General features: G+C 34.6%; 1 protein-coding gene across 6 annotated transcripts in view; it reads right to left on the reverse strand.

The window, feature by feature from the left end:
* Positions 1 to 401: 401 nt before the first annotated feature.
* Positions 402 to 20542, reverse strand: part of PRMT3 (protein arginine methyltransferase 3) — a 137737-nt gene continuing 117596 nt past the window's right edge. Inside the window, exons 12-14 of one of the 6 annotated variants that reach the window (XM_060159523.1) lie at positions 20178 to 20228; positions 19894 to 19981; positions 402 to 2203 (exon numbers count right to left, since the gene is read on the reverse strand). In XM_060159523.1, the coding sequence (XP_060015506.1) occupies positions 2094 to 2203; positions 19894 to 19981; positions 20178 to 20228 (249 nt within the window). In that variant the 3' untranslated portion in view covers positions 402 to 2093. Of the gene's footprint in view, positions 2204 to 19891; positions 19982 to 20177; positions 20229 to 20542 lie in introns of those variants that run through there. The other 5 variants (XM_060159520.1, XM_060159519.1, XM_060159524.1 and 2 more) reach the window with 5 other exon arrangements.

Raw genomic sequence — 20542 nt, forward strand, 5'->3', positions numbered from 1 at the left:
CAGCATGAAAGAAAATTGCATTTATCACTGTAAGGGCTATAAAGTACTTACCTTCCACAACAGTTTAATGGCTGAAATTCTAATCAAAGAGTTAATATTTGGACTCTCACATCTCATAAGATGTTTAGTTACACAAATTAGAATGTTCCAGCCTGGAAAGGCTAACTGAAAAGAACAGAGATCCACTAACTATGGTTGGACTACTTATAACCAATAGAAGGAAATCAGTAGAGCCACTGGGTGAAAATCCCCTAAAAATCAAACAAGAGTTTTAATAAGAAATCATTTTTGAGAAGTATTCTTTTGAATAGTAGAAAGTATCTGTTATGCACTTATAAAAAAGAAAAAAGTAAATTTTGGTTACTTTAAAAATTTAATGGTAAATCTTAAGGGCTTATTTTTGTTTTATCATCCCACCCTACTCAAATTTGTACGTGAAGCCATTCCAGACAAAAATTTAAAGTACTTTGTGCTATATTATCAGCACTACACATTTCCAGTAATGGTCTGAATTCAAATCATGGTGAAAACAAGCTAACTAGTTTAGCCCAGTGACAAGAGAAATCATGCTTATGAAGGAAGACTTAGACTAAGATCTGAAATATCATAATTTGAAGGGGTTATTCTTCCCATTGCTATAAGTCCAATTTTCTAATAAAGACCAAAAGACAATTTCTTTTTGATACAGTTTTTCCTATATTAAATATTAATTTCTGTTGTAATCTTCCCACACACATACTAGTGTAGTATTTGATGAGGTTGACAATTCACAAACTGATCTAATGTCGATGTCATATATTCTTTGGAAGGGGTCCCTGTCTGTATGATGATGATAATTAATATCACCTAGCATGTACTGACTGTTTTCTATGTGCCAGGCACTGATCTAAGTATCAACAGTTGAAATGTATCAGTTTATGAATTGGCAACATTCATGGAGGGGGAGAGAGGTTAAGGAACCTAAGATTACACAGGAAGTAAGAGCTGCAGCCAAGGCCTGAACTGGCTCCAGAGCTCATGCTTCTCAACACTTAACTATGCTGCCTTGTGTGTGTCTTGTTTTGAAAAAGAACCAGCTGGTGAACTGAAAAGAAGCATGTGACCCACTTCTCCTTAAAATTTCCGTTATCTTAAAAATGATTCCTTTGTTAAGACTTGTTTTAAATGCTTCTGATTTTATAAAAGGCTTTAATATATTGAAATGTCACTTTATAATGCTAATGGTTGTTGTATACATTTAATTGAATGTTTTCTGTTCTGCGCTTCAAACTGAGTCAATAATTGTAAATGACACAATTGTATAGAGTGATATAAGTATATTAACAGTTACATGTTTAACTTTGCACATAAATCTAGTTTGAAAAAAGTATTAGTAAATAAGTACATATTTATCCCAATCTTTAAAAAATTTTATGAAACCTAGGGTAAATGCATTGAAACTAGATTTCCTGGGCAATACTAGAAAACTATATGACTCAAGAATATTTGCAAAGAGAGAAGAAGCTAAAAAATGAGAACAGAATTATGTGGCAATCAACTAAGCTGTCTTCAAATACAATTTGTGTGGTCTCGTTTCCATATTTTAGTCCCTTATGCTTGCTCTTTTAATGTATTATAGCCTGATATTCTAGCAAATACAATTAAAACTACTCCTCAGAAAGGAAATCTGCAATAAAATATGTAATACCTTGTACACAGTTACTAGTTTAATAAAACAACATCCAAATAACTAATCAATTACCAGTATTTAAAATTTATAGTAAGAAACTTATTTAAAACAACAAAAGACTATCTCTGTTCCAAATTTAGGCCAATTTAAATGACTTTCAATACAGGCAAACTCAATGTAGGGGTTACATTTGGTTAAATCTCACTGACCAGACTTCCAAGAATGTGATTATGGCGGTGGAGCCCCAGGATCAGGCAGTGCCCTCCTTAGCTGCATCCTCAGATTCCTGCCATGCTGCTTCTCTCCTACTGAGGAGGCTCAGGAAAGGACCCATCATCCATGCGCTCACATAAAACCCTCCCTCCCCTCCCTCCCCACCCCTCCCCTACAACAAAAACTGCAAAGTAGTGCTTTTGTGGCCTTTTCACTGGAGACCATAAGTTTGAGTTGAATTATCCAATGTGAGGGTCACAATGAGAGACCGTGGATCTTTCTTATTCTTGTGCACTGTGATCTTTCCTTTCAAGGCTTCACCTATAGAAGAAAGGCAAAAAGTGTGTTTCAGAATTCAAGGAATACAGTGTAGCAGAAAAGTAAGAGTAGACCTAGTATTGCTCTTTTTTGGTGTGAAATGTTTCACTTATTTTTTTTTAACTTAAAATTTTTTAGGGCAATTTTACGTTTAATTTTTGAACAAAACAGATCTAACTTACGCAGCACAAGTGTCCAATGCTTGTGAAAGAGTAAGCAAAACTACAGTGGTCACTGCAGGGTTGGGGGCTGTGTTATTGGACTCCTCAATATGAGCCCTTATGGTGCATCCTGGGCATAAAAAAAAAGACATGGCCCCTGCCCTCAAAGAGTTCATGGTCAAGGGTGAAGAGAAATAGCTACATTAACAATTATACAACAGGTATGTGTCTAAAGTGTGCTGGAGGTGAGGATTGGGGATGGTCGGAAGGCAGTAAAAGGCAAAGCTTCACAAGAATTAATGGATGAATTATCTGAGGACTAAAGTCAAGGTTACCTTAACGAGTGTACATGGAGCAGCTTTTAAGGAAGAGAAAACACATATAGAGAGGCCTTGGTGAATGGCATTTTGGGGAAATGAAAATTACAGCTGTGAAAATTTACATGTGTATTTTATAGAGGCACATGACAAGGCTGTTGGCCTTTAAGGTTCTCACACCGTAAACGTAAAACAGAGCTTACACAGGTAAAAGAATGAACACAAAAAATACAAGGCAAAGAATGATTCCTTAAAAACTTATCCTGTATGCTCCAAATTTTGTTTCACTCCAAAATGGAATTATATCTATGTGCTTTTCTAATTATAGATACTTCTCATTTTAAGTTTTTTCATTTATTTACCAACAGCCATTTAAAAATAAAAACAAGATTGTTAAGTTGTAACTGATCACCATTCCTTGCTTTAATAAGAGTAAAATCACAGCAAATACTATCAGGTATAGCTTTGAAAATCTGGATGGATACAGTGAGGCTCCATATAAAATGATTGTGGAATCTATATAAAACTATCAAAATACTGAATCAATATCTTATTTTAAAAAATGCTGCAAATCAAATCCCCCACATTAAGGGCTAAAGAATCTGAATGCTTTTCAATATGATAGTGAAATAACACAGTAAAACACAGCAGAACCACCTCATAGTTATACTTCAGAGTATAAAGATTCCATTACTGATACATTCTACATAGCCTGTAAAAAAGGCAAGGCTTATATATTTAATACAAAATTAAGGAATTAGAGTAATGGAAAAAATAATGTGGCCCAAGATGCAGTCTATGTAACCTAATATAACAGTGATTTTACGTGTGGGTGTTACGTTAATACGTACATCTGGCTTTCTTTGGCTTCTGTATCTGACCTATTCCTCTATATTACTAAGAAAATGAAAAAAAAACTACATCACACGCCAAGCTCATCAATAGCCTGACAAAGATGACCTGTGAGGTAGTTCTACAAACTTTGTAGAAAGTTCAGGTTAATTATTAGACAATAATTGCTAATATTTATTTAACATTTATTTTGTGCTAGCCCTATTCTAAAGCCTTTATGTGATTTATCTCACTTAATGATTACAAAGTATCTCTGTGAGGTTAAGTACGTTTCCCTCACTTTACAGATGAGAAACAAGGTTCAGGAAGGCTAAGCAATTTGCCCAAGGCCATACCACCAGTTAGGGAAGAACCAGGATGTTAAGCAGGGCAGTTTTGATTCCAGAGCCCATGTTCGTCAACTACAGTCTAGTACCTCCCTAATCTCTACCTGAAAATTGATTATTATAGTTTTAATACACTTTAATGGACATGAGACAGTCAAAATTTTACTATTCTGTGACATTATTTGTAAAAACATTTAGCCACTTTATAAAAATTTTACTAATATTAAATTTTATATAATAATTTTTATTCTATAACTTTAATAAGCTATAATACATGTTTTCTTGACCATTAAGACATTAACCTAGGGAAGAAGTCATAAGTATCTTCAACAAATCTAAGAGATTTTCCATTTTTGAATATATAGGCAATATTTTCTTGTTTCTATTTTTACCAACATTTAAAAATTGTTATTTTATACCAACAGTCATATCCTGAACTTATCATTTATTGATACTACAATTGGAAATGAGTAGCTGCTCTATGATAAACTGCTATTGGTTTTATAAGTATATGACAGAAAAGAGTAATTACCAACTTGGTTATTAGGTTTAAATTACTGTTACTGAATTATCAACACAAGTTAACAAGTGTTGAATTTTACAAATTAGTGGCTTGTTAATTCCTTCCTATTTATAAGCAATGTGTCTTAGTGTAAATTACTTAATTTAGTTGCTTCTCTACAGTAGTTCCTATGTATGAAAAGACAGATAATGTATACTTGAGATATAAAAATAATGAAATGATCTCCACAGACCCAACATCAGGCTGGAATCTTACACAAACCACTGAAACCTCGTATTATGTCCCTCCAATCACATCACTTCTCCAACCTCCAGTGGTAACCATGATTCTAATTTCTTGTTACCATTACCTATTCAAAATAGTTCCACTTCACAGAGATGTATCCTGTATTGATAGACTGCTATTTATTTGTTCTTCCATTAAATTATTTCTAGTTTTTTTATTACAAATAATGCTGCTATGATTACTGTTATATATGTCTGTTGTGTCCATAAGACAATAGTTTCTCTAGGATGGAAACTGCAGGATTTTAGGACATACACATGCTCAAATTACCATATAATGATAAATGGGCCTTTACTAATAAACTTCATCTAATCATAGAAAAAGTCTCTTATCTACATAAGAAGTGTAACTTTCTTTATTGAGAGAATATTTATCAAAATCTGAGAGCAAATATGATAAAAAGCAAACACAGCAGCATTTAGATTAAAGTGAGAACACAGCAAAAATACCACTATCACTACATTATTTAACATTATTCTTGAATATTCTACACAATGCAATATTACATAAAACAGAAATTAAGAATACAGATGTACTACTATTACGGGGGAAAAAAGAGATACAATTAATTTCAAATGTTATTTTCAGGGAAAGAGTTCCATAAATCTTCATTGAGTTCTCTTGAGACTTTAACTAAATACTGATCTCTGTTTGTGTATGGTAAAATTTCATGATTTTGAGCAAAGAACAACTCCTAGGGAGCAATTAGCCAAACAATTCCCAGAGCTCACACAGGCTGGGAGGTCTGAGTTCCAAGCAGCCAGAATAGAAGGAACCTGCTGAACACTTATGATGATTCACTAGAGACACCAGATTAGGCTTTAGCATTACACCACCCAAAGAGTAAAGGCCACACCACTGCTCTCTAACAAAGCTTTAAAACATTTTTTGTAAAGATGAAGGTAATCTTTAAATAACTTAATTGCCTGCCAAAGCAAACTTCACATACTTTTTAAAAGAAAGTAACCAAAATCCAAACATTCAGCAAAATAATGCTTCCAGTGTTTGACATCCATTTTAAAATGGATAGATTTTTAAAGCGCTGCAAATTGAGGCCTATAAGCAGGAAAAAAAAAGTTACAACAATAACAAAAACACATCAAGGCACATCTTAACTACCTGAAAACCAGTGATAAAAAGAATAATCTGTAAAATATTCAGAGAAAAAAAGACATATTACATATAAGGAAAGATAGAAAAGAGTGATCTCAAAATTTTCATCAGCTGGACACATCTTTGAAGTGATGAAAGAAAACCTGTTAAAAATTCTATATCCAGCAAAAATCCTTAATAAATGAAAAATAAGAAAAAAATTCTTTTTTCAAAGAAACAAAAGCAAGAAATTCTTTTCCAGGAGGGCTGCGCTACAAGAAATGTTAAAGGAAGTTCTTCAGACAGCAGGAAAATGACACCAAAAAGAAACCTGGATCTACACAAAGGAATACAGTGCTAGAAAATAGTAAGTACGTGGTAAATACGTTTTTTCCTTTTTAAAATTTATTTAATAGATAATTGACTGTTTAAAGCAAAAATAGTAACACTGTATTGTGGGATTTAAAACATTTGGGGAAGTGAAATGTTTTTATAAAAATAGCACAAAGGGGCTTCCCTGGTGGCGCAGTGGTTGGGAGTCCGCCTGCCGATGCAGGCGACGCGGGTTCGTGTCCCGGTCCGGGAAGATCCCGCATGCCGCGGAGCGGCTGGGCCCGTGAGCTGTGGCCGCTGGGCCTGCGCGTCCGGAGCCTGTGCTCTGCAACGGGAGGGGCCCCAGCAGTGGGAGGCCCAAGTACCGCAAAAAAAAAAAAAAAAAAAAAAAAAAAAAAAAAAAAAAAAATAGCACAAAGGATCAGAGAGCGTAAACAGAAGAGTATTGTTTTAAGAGTCAAAACTACAAATGTAGTGGTATGACATCATTTGATGTTAGTCTGTGATAAGCTTCAGGTGCATGTTTGAAACTCTAGAGCAACCATTATAGAAACAAACCCAAGTGTATAGCTAATTAGTCAAGGGAGGAGATAAAATGAAATAATAAAATATAAAGTCACAGGTTAAAAGTAATAGTAAGGAGAGGGATAGTCTACATAAACATTAATCAAAAAGAGGCTGGAGGGCTTCCCTGGTGGCGCAGTGGTTGAGAGTCCGCCTGCCGATGCAGGGGACACGGGTTCGTACCCCGGTCTGGGAAGATCCACATGCCGCGGAGCGGCTGGGCCCGTGAGCCATGGCCGCTAAGCCTGCGCGTCCGGAGCCTGTGCTCCGCAACGGGAGAGGCCACAACAGTGAGAGGCCCGCGTACCACAAAAAAAAAAAGAGGCTGGAATGGCTATATTACTTTCACACAAAGTTGACTAAAGGAAAAAAAAAATAACCAGATATAAAGACATTTCGAATTGATAAGTTGTTCAATTCATAAATGAGACATCATAAACTTGTGTGTGCATATAATTACAGAGCTTCAAAATGCATGACGCAAACCTGACAGAACCATAAGAAGAAAAAGACGTATCCACAATCATCATTGCAAAGTTCGCCTCTCCTTTGTTGATAATAATAACAACTAGACAGAAAATCAGAAAGAATATGGAAGACCTGAACATTATTAACCAACCTGACCTGGCTGACATCTATAGAACCAAGATGGATCATATACTGGTTCATAAAACAAATCTTAATACATTTAAACATACAGACATCATACAGAATATGTTCTCTGACGAAAACTGAATGAAATAAAAAATCAGTAACAGAAAGATACTTGAAAAAGCCCAAAATATTTAGAAATTAAACAGACTTCTAAATATTCCATAAATCAAAATAAAAATCTAAAAGAAAATTAGACAGCATTTCGATTTGAATGATTATGAAACACAACATGTAAAAACAGGTGGCCGATAGCTAAAACAGTGCCTAGAGGAAAAACTGATAACTTGAAATGCTTATATTAGAAAACAAAGAAGACAGACCCAAAGGTCTTCGTTGGGGAATTCTATCAAATATTTAAGGAAAAGTAATACCAAATGTACAAAAAATAAAGGAGGGGATACTCCATAACTCATCTTTTGAGGGCAGCATTATCCCAATACTAAAATAACTTTTTTTGTTTTGAATTTTAGAATTTTATTTATTTTTTTATATAGTAGGTTCTTATTAGTTATCCATTTTATACATATTAGTGTAAAAGAAGATAAATTTATTAGAAGAAAACTACAGGTAAATATCACTTATGAAAAAAGATTCAAAAATTGTTTGAACATACACTAATATGTATAAAATAGATAACTAATAAGAACCTGCTGCGTAAGAAATAAAAAAACATCCTTTGAACAAAAGAGAAAAATCATGATTGTCTCATGCAAATGTAGAAAAAGCATCTGACAAAATTAATTTCTTTTTTTGAGTAAAATTGTGACAAAATTAATTTCTAACAACTTTCAACAAGCTAGGAATAGAAGGAATCTTCTTCAACCCGATAAAGAAAATCTATGAGAAACTATAGATAACATCATTATTAATGGTGAAAAACTGAATGCTTTCTTCCTAAGACTGGGACTGAGGTAAGGATGCTCATTCTGACCACCTCTAATTAGTATTCTGTTGGATGTCCTAGTCACAGCATTAAGATGTGGGGGAAGAAAAAAATATACAGACTGGGGGAAAAAAAGTAAAACAGTCTTTATTTGCAGACTATATGGTCTTAACAAATAGAAAATCCTTAAGCAATATTCAAAAAAAATAAAGCTACTAGAACTGAAAGGATTAGCAATCTCAGGATATAAGATCAATACAAAAAATTAATTGCATTTTTACATGTGAGCAATGAAGAATTACAAATTGTAATAAAAAAACCACAATAGCATTTACAATAGCATTGAAAAAGCATGCAATACTTGAGATAAATATAACAACATATATGTAACATTTAGTTACATCAAACTATGAAACACTGCTATGAAAAAATTCTAAGTAAATGGGGAGATACATTTTGCTTGTGGATGAGAGTACTGTTAAGAAGTCAGTTCTCCCCAGAGCAATCTATGGATTCAACACAATTCCTATCAAAATCCTAGTAGGATTTTTTTTTTGCCAGAAATTAATAAGTTGATTTTTAAATTTATATGGAATTTAAGGGATCTAGAATAGTGAAAACAATTTTGAAAAAGAATAAAGTAGGACTTATATCACCTTACAAAGAAGGTGTCTTACTGGCATAAGAAGAGACACAGATTAATGGAACAAATAAAGCTCAGAAATGGACTTACGCATATATGGTCAATTAATTTTTGACAAAAGAGCCAGGATAATTAAATGAGAAAAGCATAGTCTTTTCAAGAAATGATGATGAGACAACCTAATACACATTTGGGAAAAGATGAACTATTATTTTTAAAATCAACGTGAAATAGATTATAGGCCTAGATGTACTGACAAAATTATAAAAATTTTTAGAGGAACCATAAAGGAAAAACTTTGATGTTAAGATAGCAAAGATTTCTTAATTAGGACACAAAAGCACAGACTTCAAAAGACCTTAAGAAAATGAAAAGACAAACTAGGAATTGGAATAAAAATATTAGCACCACATACATCTGACAAAGAACTTGTATGCATATATATAAAGATCCTTATGACTCAATAAGATGACAACCCAATCAAAAATTGAGCAAAATATTTTAAAAGAAACCTCACCAAAAAAAGATGTACAAATGATCAATAAACATATGAGAAGATGCTCAACATCATTAGTCATAAGGCAAATGCAAATTAAAAACACAGCTGTCACTACATATACATGTAATAGAATGACTTAAAATGACTGCCCTTTTATATAAGTGTTGACAAAGATGTGGAGCAAATGAACCGTCAACAGTGGTAGGAATGTTGAATAAGCACAGTCACTGTGAAGAAGTATGCCAGTTTCCTATAAAGTTAAATATATATTTACCATAAGACTCAATAATCCCACTCCTAGGTATCTGCCCAGGAGAAATGAAAACATATGCCCACACAAAAACTTTTACATGTATGTCCATAGCTATTTTATCCATAATGGCGCCTAACTGAAAACGATCCAAAAGTCTAGCAGCAAGTGGATGCATATGTAAATTACAATAAGTCCGTACAAAGGAATACTACTTGGCAATAAAAAGAAACAAACTACTGATACACAGATCAATTTTTAAAATATGCTAAAAGCAAAGAAACTGGAGTATATTCTGTATAGTAACTTTGATGTAAAATTCTAAAAGAATACTAATGCCTTAACTATTAGTAATACTAATACACAGTGATAGAGAGCAGATCAGTAGTTCTCCTGGTCTGGAAATTGAAGCTGGGGATGACCAACTCTAGTGGGGATGACTGCCTGCAGAGGGGATCAACAAGGAAACTTTTTAGAGTGATATAAATATTCTATGTCTTAACTAGGGTGGGGTATACATTTGTCAAAATTCATTAAACTGTACAATTAAAATGTGTGAATTTTTTTTTTCTAAGAGACTGCAAGTTCTAGAAGGAGGACATTTTTTTGGGGGGCGCTGCGTTGGGTCTTCGTTGTCACGTGGGCTTTCTTTAGTTGTGATGAGGGGGCTACTCTTCGTTGTGGTGCATGGGCTTCTCATTGAGGTGGCTTCTCTTGTTGCAGAGCACGGGCTCTAGGCACGCGGGCTTCAGTAGCTGTGGCTCACGGGCTCTAGAGCGCAGGCTCAGTAGTTGTGGCGCACAGGCTTAGTTGCTCCGCGGCATGTGGGATCTTCCCGGACCAGGGCTCGAACCTGTGTCCCCTGCATTGGCAGGCGGATTCTTAACCACTGCGCCACCAGGGAAGCCCTAAAATGTGTGAATTTTTACTGTATGTAGATATAAAATAAAGCTGTTTTTAAAATGTGGTGGCTTAGGAATAAATTCATAGATAAATAGAATATAGTAGAGAAACCAAAAGATCCATTATGGAGATTCAGTACATGGTAAACGGAGCATTTTAACTCACTGAGGAAAGGAGTCAAGAGAAATATGTAAATATAGTAATACAAAATTTTTTAGTATGGAACCAAAGTCAGAAACCAAAAGGAAAAGGTTGAAGATTTGTTTATACAAAAATGAAAAAATTCTATAAAGATGCTTTAAAGAAAAGCAAATTACAACGTTACTTTCACTGCTTAGAATAGCAAAGATTTTTTAAAAAAGTAAATTTTCACTCGATTCCTTAGGATGGATTATGAGAAGTGGAATACTTTTTAAAAAAAGGAATAAAGTGTGTTCCAGTTTTACACTCCTGCCATCTTCATCAATATTGAGCATTATTAGAAACCAAGCAACAACAGAAAAAGAATGAAAGAAAATGATAAAAACATCTTTGTTATTTAGATAAACAACAACCAGAATCTGCTTTGATTTGCAATTCAGTGATTATCAGTAGTGATGGGTATTATTAATATTTCAAATGTTTAACCACCATCTAAAAAGAAATCCTCTGAGCATTTACCTTTAGTGATTTTCTTGATGTATATGAGGTTTTGTTGCAAATATTTCTTTTTAGTGTATGTGCCCTAATGGCTGCTGCTCCTTAAGTTGCTTTAGACATGTTAAAAAAAATGTTAAGTTGGCTAGTGTGTAACTATCCTATTCAATCCTTAGCGTAGGGTCAAAATGGAAATGTTCCCTGGTGCCTATAAAGCAGGTTATCTAATTCTGCATTTCAACTTTAAAGAATATATTTAAGTGGTCTTTGTACCCCTTAATTTAAAATACAGCCCAACTCAAGATGAACTGGCAGTGGATAATTTTGGTAAATTTTCACAAAATAAAAAATTTTAAGCACCAATGTTAAATTAAAATACCTGAATAATTAAAAAGTTGTAACAGTAAGGGACTTCCCTGGTGGCGCAGTGGTTGGGAATCCGCCTGCCAATGCAGGGGACACAGGTTCGATCCATGGTCCGGGAAGATCCCACATGCTGCGGAGCAACTAAGCCCGTGTGCCACAACTACTGAGCCTGCGCTCTAGAGCCCGCGAGCCACAACTACTGAAGCCCAAGTGCCTAGAGTCCGTGCTTCGCAACAAGAGAAGTCACCACAATGAGAAGCCCGTGCACCCCAACAAAGAGTAGCCCCTGCTCGCCGCAACTAGAGAAAGCCTGAGCACAGCAACGAAGACCCAACGCAGCCAAAAATAAATTAAAAAATTTATTTTTTTAAAAAAGTTATAACATTGTCTTATAAGCTGATGCTGTAATTTTCATGTCTTAAAATGAAATACCAGTAAAATAACTATTTCTGTAATAACCTTAATTTCAAAACGGGGGTGCAAACAGCACTTATTTATGTTAATTAAATAGCACGAAGGGTCACAGTAATAAATACATAGTTCACACTGCTGCACTCACTTCAATTGTTCAAGCCTGGCTAAAGTACCAAGTCAGTGGCTATAATACCAGAATAGATCAGAGTAATTAATCAGTGTCAAATAGATATAAAATGACTGATGCTGTTAAGTGTGTATCCTGTGGTGAGAGCTGAATAGGACACTCTCTATGGAACTGTGCTATATCACTTTGTTTTTATCATCGGCAGACGGCTATTAGTATACCACAAAGCAGCGGTGCAGTTCAATCAAGAACAAAATTGATTTCATTTCAATTCTGTCCTAGTCGTTTTTTAAAATTAAGTTTCTTCCAGAGCAATAAAATTTCATTTCCCCACAAGGGGGATAAATAAAAAATCATTATTATCACTATTAAAGCTTAGAGTTAAAAAGTGAAAGAAAAAAAAAAAGACATGGATTCTCCATCACATAAGACCTTACTAATAATAGAGAAAGAGAACTAAACAGCCTGATTTTAATAATATTTTTCAAAGCCAAATCACAAGAAAAAGATCTGAATTTTTAAAATAAATACTGCCACATAAGCTTTTACAATAAAATTGTACATTATTTTTAAAGGAAAACAAATTTAAAAAAATCCTGAATTTAAAGTAAGTGTTCTTTAAATCCTTTAAAAGTATTCATCCTGGAAGTCTGGTCTCTTAACTCCCACAATGCAGGAAGTTCTCAAATGTTGTAGAGTACTTCTTTTGGAACTATTGTTAGAACTAGGCTGTGAAAACAGCAACAACAACAAAAACCCAAAATGAAGCAAAAACAAACTAGGCTCATCATTTTATAGTTCCCTTGTGCTTTTGGCCAAATGTAAAATTCTTAGTCTGAGAAATTCCCTATTCACACTGTCTTTTCTTGCTTTCCAAAAATCCAGTCTACCCCCAACGGTAGATTTACCATTCCCAAAAAAAGATTTATCATTACTGAAGATATTAACACACACACACACACACACACACACACACACGGAAGAATAACTGTACAGCTATGTATACAATATTTTGTTAAAAAAATCTTGTCATATTACTTTCTGGACAGTAAAATAAGCGGTACATACACAGCAAATTGTCCTGATTAGACTTCTGGCTTTATTTAATTTTATCTAAAAATTTTACATGCCATACAGAGTCAAAAACTACTTTTTAACTCAACAACAGAGAACTCTCTTTAACCATGCCGAAACTTCTGAGAACATCAGAGCTGACAAAATGGGGCAACCAAATACAGGAGCTAGATAAATGCCCTTGGCGTGTGTCACCCACAGTGATGAGAGGAAATTAATTTCAATGACAACACATATTACTGTACTTATTCATTCGTTCAGCAGGATATTTCTAATATGCCAAATACTACACCAGATAAAAAAAGGGTTCTTCTATTAGAACCCTTTACCCTATACACTGGTATGTTCTAACACAGATGTATGCATGAATTGATCTGGAAGAACGAAGAACAGAGCAGTTAACCTTCTAAGGACAAAGAGGAAAGATTTACAGAAATAAGCTGGGTCATAAAGGGAAAAGTGGAATTCATCAAGTGAAAGAGGTAAAAACAGTTTCCTAGGTAGAAGAATACCTTAGATAAAAGCAAGGAAGAAAAGACAGGAAAGTTAGCTAAAAAATGAGCAGTAGAGCTGGAGCATATGATGGGCTTATGTGGGGCTGTGACAGGGTGGGGTTGGAAATGATGAAAAATGGTCAGACTGTAAAGGGCCAAGGTAAGGAATCTAGATTTTATCCTGGATATCCTGACGGTCCAGTGTGGGTTTTTAAAAAATTAACTTTATGAAGGTGTAATTTATATACAATAAAACTGTAACATGTAAAATGTGCAGTTCAATGAGTGTTAGTAATATCTCACTCTCATAAACTTTTGCCTACCTCAAGTCTCAAGATTCTTTCTTATGTTAACGTCTAGAAGTTTTACAGTTTCAACTTTGATATTTAGGTCTATCATCCATTTAAAATTTGTTTTTATATATTTGGTGTCAGATAAAAACTGAGATTCACTCTTTTCCTGTATGAATATTCAGTCATTCTAACACCATTTTTTGAAAAGACTATCCTTTTCCCATTGAATTTACATTGGCCCTCTGGAAAAATTTAATTGACTATACAAAACTGAGACTCTGGATTTCCTATTGTTATATTAATCTATATATCTACTTTTTATATGCCAGTATTATACTGCCTGGGTTAATGTAATTTTTAAGTAAGTTTAGAATTCACATAGTATAATAATTCCAATATGGTTCTTATTGCATTTGGTATAAATTTTAGAATCAGCCTGTCAATTTCAACCTTGCTAACTAGTTCTGTAGTTTTTTTGGGTAGATTTCTTAGAATTTTCTGTGTATACATTATCTATAAATAACAACAGCTTTATTTCTTCCTTTCCAATGGCTTTTAATTCTTTTTCATTTCTTATTGCACTGGCTAAGACTTCCAATATAGAAGTGTAGGAGGGGTGAGACTGGACATCCTTGCCTTATCTCAAACTTAGGGAGAAAGCATTTAGTCCTTCTCTATTCAGTATGATGCTAGCTACAGACTGTATGGATGCCTTTTGTCAGGTTGAGGAAGTTCTCTTTTATTTCTAGTTTGCTGTACTTGTCATGAATGAATATTGAATTTTGTCAAGTGTTTTTTCTGCACCCACTGATATGATCATGTGGCTTTTCTTCTTTAGACTGTTAGCATGGCAGACTGCATTACAAGATTTTAAAATATTGAATTAGCTTTGCATTCCTGGAATAATACGCACTTGGTCATGGTGTGTTTTCTTCTTATACATGTATGCTGGATTCAATTTGCTACTATTTTGTTGAGGATTTCTACATCTATATTCATGAGGGACACTGGTCTGCAGTTTAATTTTCTTGTACTACCTTTGTCTAATTTTTGGTATCAAGATAATACTGCCCTCATAAAATTAGCTCTCTTCTATTTTCTGGAAGAGACTATGTAGAACCGGTGTTATTTCTCCCTTTAAGTCGTTGGGAGAATTTGCAATGAAGCAATCTGTGCCTGGAGATTTGTTTTATGGAAGGCTTTTGAGTCTGGCTGCTGATCTTGTAAATAAAATTTAATTGGAACACAGCCACACCCACTCATTTACCTATGGGTATGCAGGTCCCCACTGCTGCCACTGTTACTGCTGCCACCACTGTAGGATTACTTGCGGGCTGCGATATGGGAGAACAGAGAAGAAACATAGAAAAGAAAATGGGGATTTCCCCCCACTCTCTCTAAGCATTAGGAGACCCTTTCCCCACTCCTCAAGCTGGAATCAGAGGGCTCCTTTGGGAGCTCTTCCTGTCTGTGCTGAGGCCCTCTTCTGAGTTTCAGGCTGTCTGGAGTCCAGGCTAGGGGATACTGAAGGAAAACTAATCACAAATTTACCACCAGTTCAGTGGTACTTCAAATTCTGGTAATCTTCTCCAATTTATCTGCTATTATGTACTTTTCAGAGATTTCAAAGAGCTGTTCCATGCATTCTGGTTTTAAAGCTGCATTCAGTGAGACAGATGGGATGAATGCACTTACGTCACTGGCAACCGGAATTACTGTCTTTATATTAAGTGTGTTTCCCGTAAACAGCATTTAGTTAGTTCTTGCTTTTATTCTGTTTATTTCTGCCTTTTAATTGGCATGTTTAGACTATTAACATTTTTTAAAAGACTTAACTTTTTAAAGCAGGTTTATGTTTACAACAAAACTGAGAGGAAGGTACAGAGACTTCTCATATCCCCCGGCCCCCACACATGCACAGCCTCCCCCACTATCAACATCACTCATTGGAATGGTACTTTTTTTTTTTTTTTTTAACCAAGGATGCGCCCACATTGATGATACATCATAATCACCAAAATTCTGTAGTTTACCTTAGGGTTCACTCTTGGTGTTACATATTCTTGGTGTTACATATTCTACGAGTTTGGACACATGTAAATGACATATATCCTAATTATAATATCATAAAGAGTATCTTCACTGCCCTAAAACCTTCTGTGTTCTGCTTATTTGTATCCCCTGCCCCTGGCAACCACTGATCTTTTTATTATCTCCATAGTTTTGCTTTTTCTAGAATGTCATTACCACATATCACACAGCGTATAGCCTTTTCAGATTAGCTTCTTTCACTTAGTAAGTTGTGTTTAAGATTCCTCCATGTCTTTTCACGGGCTCATAACTCATTTCTTTTTAGCACTGAATGAAATTCCATCATCTGGATGTACAGACCATTCATATTTAATATAATTATCAATATGTTTGAATTTAAGTCTACCATCATACCTTTTGTTTTCTATTTGTCCATCTGTTTATGTTCCTATCTTCTCTTGAATTGAATAGTCTTTTCAGGATTCTATTTTATCTCCACTACTAGCTTATTAGCTATATTTTGTGGTTTAATTTAAAAATTATTAGCTGTTGCTCTGGGGTTTACAATGTACATACTTAATTCATCAGTTCACCATTAAATTGCTTCATCTAAGTGTAAGGACTTTACAATATATTTCCATTTTCTAATTAATTTCTTTTTTAAATCATTGCCATATATTTTATGTCTCTATATGTTTTAAAACACACAATGCATTATTATTTTTGCTTTAAATAGTCAATTATCTTTTAAGAAATTAAAAAGTGAGAAAATAAAGGCTTTTCTTTGTACTCACACACATTTACCATTTCTGGCATTTTCCACTCCTTTGTTTAGAGTGGAATTTTCTAAATATTGAAAATTTTGGTGATATTTTCTTTCCACTTGAAGAGCTTACTTTAATATATTTTGTATTGTTGGTCTGCTCCTCTCTATATGTTTTCTTTTTCTCTGGTTAAAGGTTTTTTTTTTTTTAATTATCACTGCATACCAGCAATTTGTTTATGATGTGTCCTGGAGTTGTTTTCTTTGTGTTGATCCTTCTTGGAGCTCACTCAATTTCTTGGAGTTCACTCAATTTCTTCAATCTGTGAGTTATAGTTTTTATCAAATATAAGAAAATTTTATCCATTATGTTTTCTGCCCCTGATTCTTCCATGGACTTCTACTATTATATTTAAGGTTGAATGCTGCATATTTTCCCACAGGTTACTGAGGATACATTAATTTTTTTTTTGCGGTACGTGGGCCTCTCACTGTTGTGGCCTCTCCTGTTGCGGAGCACAAGCTCCGCACGCGCAGGCTCAGCGGCCATGGCTCACAGGCCTAGCCACTCCGCAGCATGTGGGATCTTCCCAGACCGGGGCACGAACCCGTGTCCCCTGCATCGGCAGGCGGACTCTCAACCACTGCGCCACCGGGGAAGCCCCATTAATTTTTTTAAAAAACATCTTTTTCCCCCCTCTCTGTGCTTCTTTTTGGATACATTTTATTGCTGTATCTTTACGTTCTCTGATCTTTCCTGCCGTTAACTCCATCAAATGACATTTTCACTTCAGATGTTGTAATTTCCATCTCTAGAAGTCCTATTTGGATTGTAAATATCTTCTCATATTTTCCTATGTTCATATAAAAGTAGTTATGATATATTTCAACATGCTTGTGTAATAATTCTATCATTTCTGGGTTTGTTTCTACTGACTGGTATTTTCCTGCATTCAATGTTTGATTGAATGTTGGCCCATGTTGAATTTTATGTCACTGAACATCTGATATTATTGTTCTCCTTTGTTGCTATTAAGGTTACACGCAGTTCAGTTTTTCCTCTTAAGACTTGTTTTTAAGCTTTGTTAAGGAGCATCCAGAGTTGCCTTTACTCAAGTGACAGTTTATTCCCACTACTATGGTCCTTCTGGGATCTCCACTGAATAGAGTCCAGAAAGACGCCCCACTCTAGCTTGATGAAATTTGAATACCCCAGCCCTGTGTAAATGCTGGGAAATATCTGGTTCACAACTACTCCAACTGCTTTGCCTGACCTCAGGCATTTCATCCCACATACACACCATCTTAGCACTCATCTAAAACTCAAGGGCGTATCGAAGATCTCCAGAGCTCTTTTTCTGACTGTGTACCCCAATACTCTGCCCCAGAGCTTCTGGCTTCTATTCATCAGTACTACCACCAAAGGCTTACTACAGCAGGGTTAAAAAAAAAAATTCTTGTAACTGAGAATGACCACATTTTCCTTACTTTGAAATTTCTCTTTCAAACTCTCCGCAGGTTGTGCTATTTTAGGGGAGCCTATTGGCCTTACCGTTTAAATATGAGTACACACAATGGCAATGAAAGAAAAAGAGAATGTAGATGGTGCCAGAGGGCAGCATTAGAATCATATACCTTCTTCACAGTATTCTGAAAAAGCTGAATCAATTACTGTAAGGATTACTGGGTAAAGAATATTTAGGATTTCAAAATTTCACTAGGCATCAAATAATACTTTGTTGTAATTAGGTAGGAGAAAATTCAAATGCTATCTTAAATCCCCCTCAAGATTAAAACATGAAAGAATTAGTATTGCCTTTAGAATTTTAGCATTAAGACAACAAAATGGTTACAGTGAGGGAAAAAAGCAGTATTTTCAATTTTCCCAAAATCAATCCAAATACCAGAGCTAAACAAAAAACAAAACAAAGAAACAGAAATGAGGATGTGTTGGCTTCATTTCAGTTTTGCTGTGCTCAAGCTTTCTAGAGAAAGAGAAAATCACGCCATCAAGGTTTTATTTCCATAGCACTGCAACCTCAAAGTGAAAAAAATGACAAGGTGCTGCTTTACTCTAACAGTGTTTATTTGCATCTACTAAATTCCTTTATGTCTCAACAGTGAAATCAAAACCACATTAGAATTTTATGAAATATTTTAAACACAAAGAGAATGATTTAATGACCTCTACTCAGCTTTGTCAAATCTTAACATTCTGCCACAGTTCCTTCAGTTTTTAAAAGAAATTGTTCAGATACATGGCACTAAACCCCCTTTGTAGCCTTCCCTGATCCTACTTCCATCCTTCCCTAAAGTGAACCACTACCATGAATTCAGTGGTTACCATTCTTAAGTGTTGTTTCTTACTTTTACTATGTGTGTGTGTACATACAGCTGTTTTACATGTTTTCAAACTTCATATAAATCATATATTGTAGGAATCATTCTGCAAATTTTTGCTCCGTGTTGCTTTTGAGAGACACACAAATAATTTGATGTTGAATATCTTTACAATGAAGTCTGTTGTACATTCAGTTTTCCTACAGTCAGAAGGCTTTCAGTGAAGATGGGACAAGAAGACTTATATGTAATAAGCAGTTAAAAAAAAAAATTCCACAATCAAATTCTAACTTTTGGAGTTAAATGTGTAGGTATGTAAGAACTATAGGTGCTTGTGTAAGTGAACAATCAATGAGATGAATGTAGAATTGGATCAGTCTTCAAACACTATGTAAGATTTGAGGAGGTGGACACAGTGGAGAGCATTCTAGACAAATAAAAATATATTTTGAATATAATAACTACTGAATGACATTCTCTTTAATTTACACTTTACTTCTACTGGTGATATTTCTCTTTGGTCACTTGGGAAATGACAACATTTTCTTTTATTTATATTTGCTACTTAATACGTATTAGCTATTGCTTAAAGAAAAATTTTCTGATTTTGTGGTACTCAAAATAAGAGCTACATAATGTCACATATATTTTAACTGGCAGAAATTAAATTTAAATAAAAGTTTTCTTTAACTTACTTCTTTAATGAAATGATATGCCACCTAAAATTTATGTACATGGTAAACTCTAAGAACTTATCTTAGTATGTCATATTGCTTCAAATACAGTGGGCATAGAAAAAGTGGTTGTAGAATGAATGAATATTGTTTACTTCAGAATGGATAAGACATTTTCCCCCTTTTTCTTTCTTACCTGCTTTAACTGAAAATGGCTTTTCCAATAGGAATACTGTTTGTTTCCAGTGTGTTTTGGTACTCCGGGGGCCCGTAGAGAATACGACCTGCATTGGTAGAGTTCAAAAGTACCTGATGAAGCACAAGATTTTTAATATCATGGTACATTAATCTACTACATCTAATACAAGCTCCAACTGCTTACAACAGCAGAATGCTTATGATCAAACACCTTGGGGCACAAAAATAAAATACAATGTATTTCACATAATTAATTCTTATGAGACAACTCGTGATACTTACCTTATTGTGGCAATTCTTCTCAAAATATATATCGAAGTAGCCAGCAAGTGCCTATTTAAAAACAAAGGAATATAAATAATTATTAAACTAATTACATAACAATTGATTATACAGTCTTAAGCCATGGCAAATAAGAAACCATTTCCAATATCAGACACTCTTAAACTTATGGTAGGTCACTATTTTTCCTGGAAAACACGATATTAGTAAAAATAAAGTAATATAATTTGGCTTTTCCCCACAGAAACAACATAATAATAAGGGCAACAAGGCTAATCAAATACTCAGTATGTGTTAAATTAGAGAAATGACCGTGGTGGACCACTGAAAGGTGAGGATCTACATGGAGAAAGGCTCATGCGGCC

Source organism: Lagenorhynchus albirostris, chromosome 9 (assembly GCF_949774975.1).
Source record: "Lagenorhynchus albirostris chromosome 9, mLagAlb1.1, whole genome shotgun sequence".
Lineage (NCBI taxonomy): Eukaryota > Metazoa > Chordata > Mammalia > Artiodactyla > Delphinidae > Lagenorhynchus > Lagenorhynchus albirostris.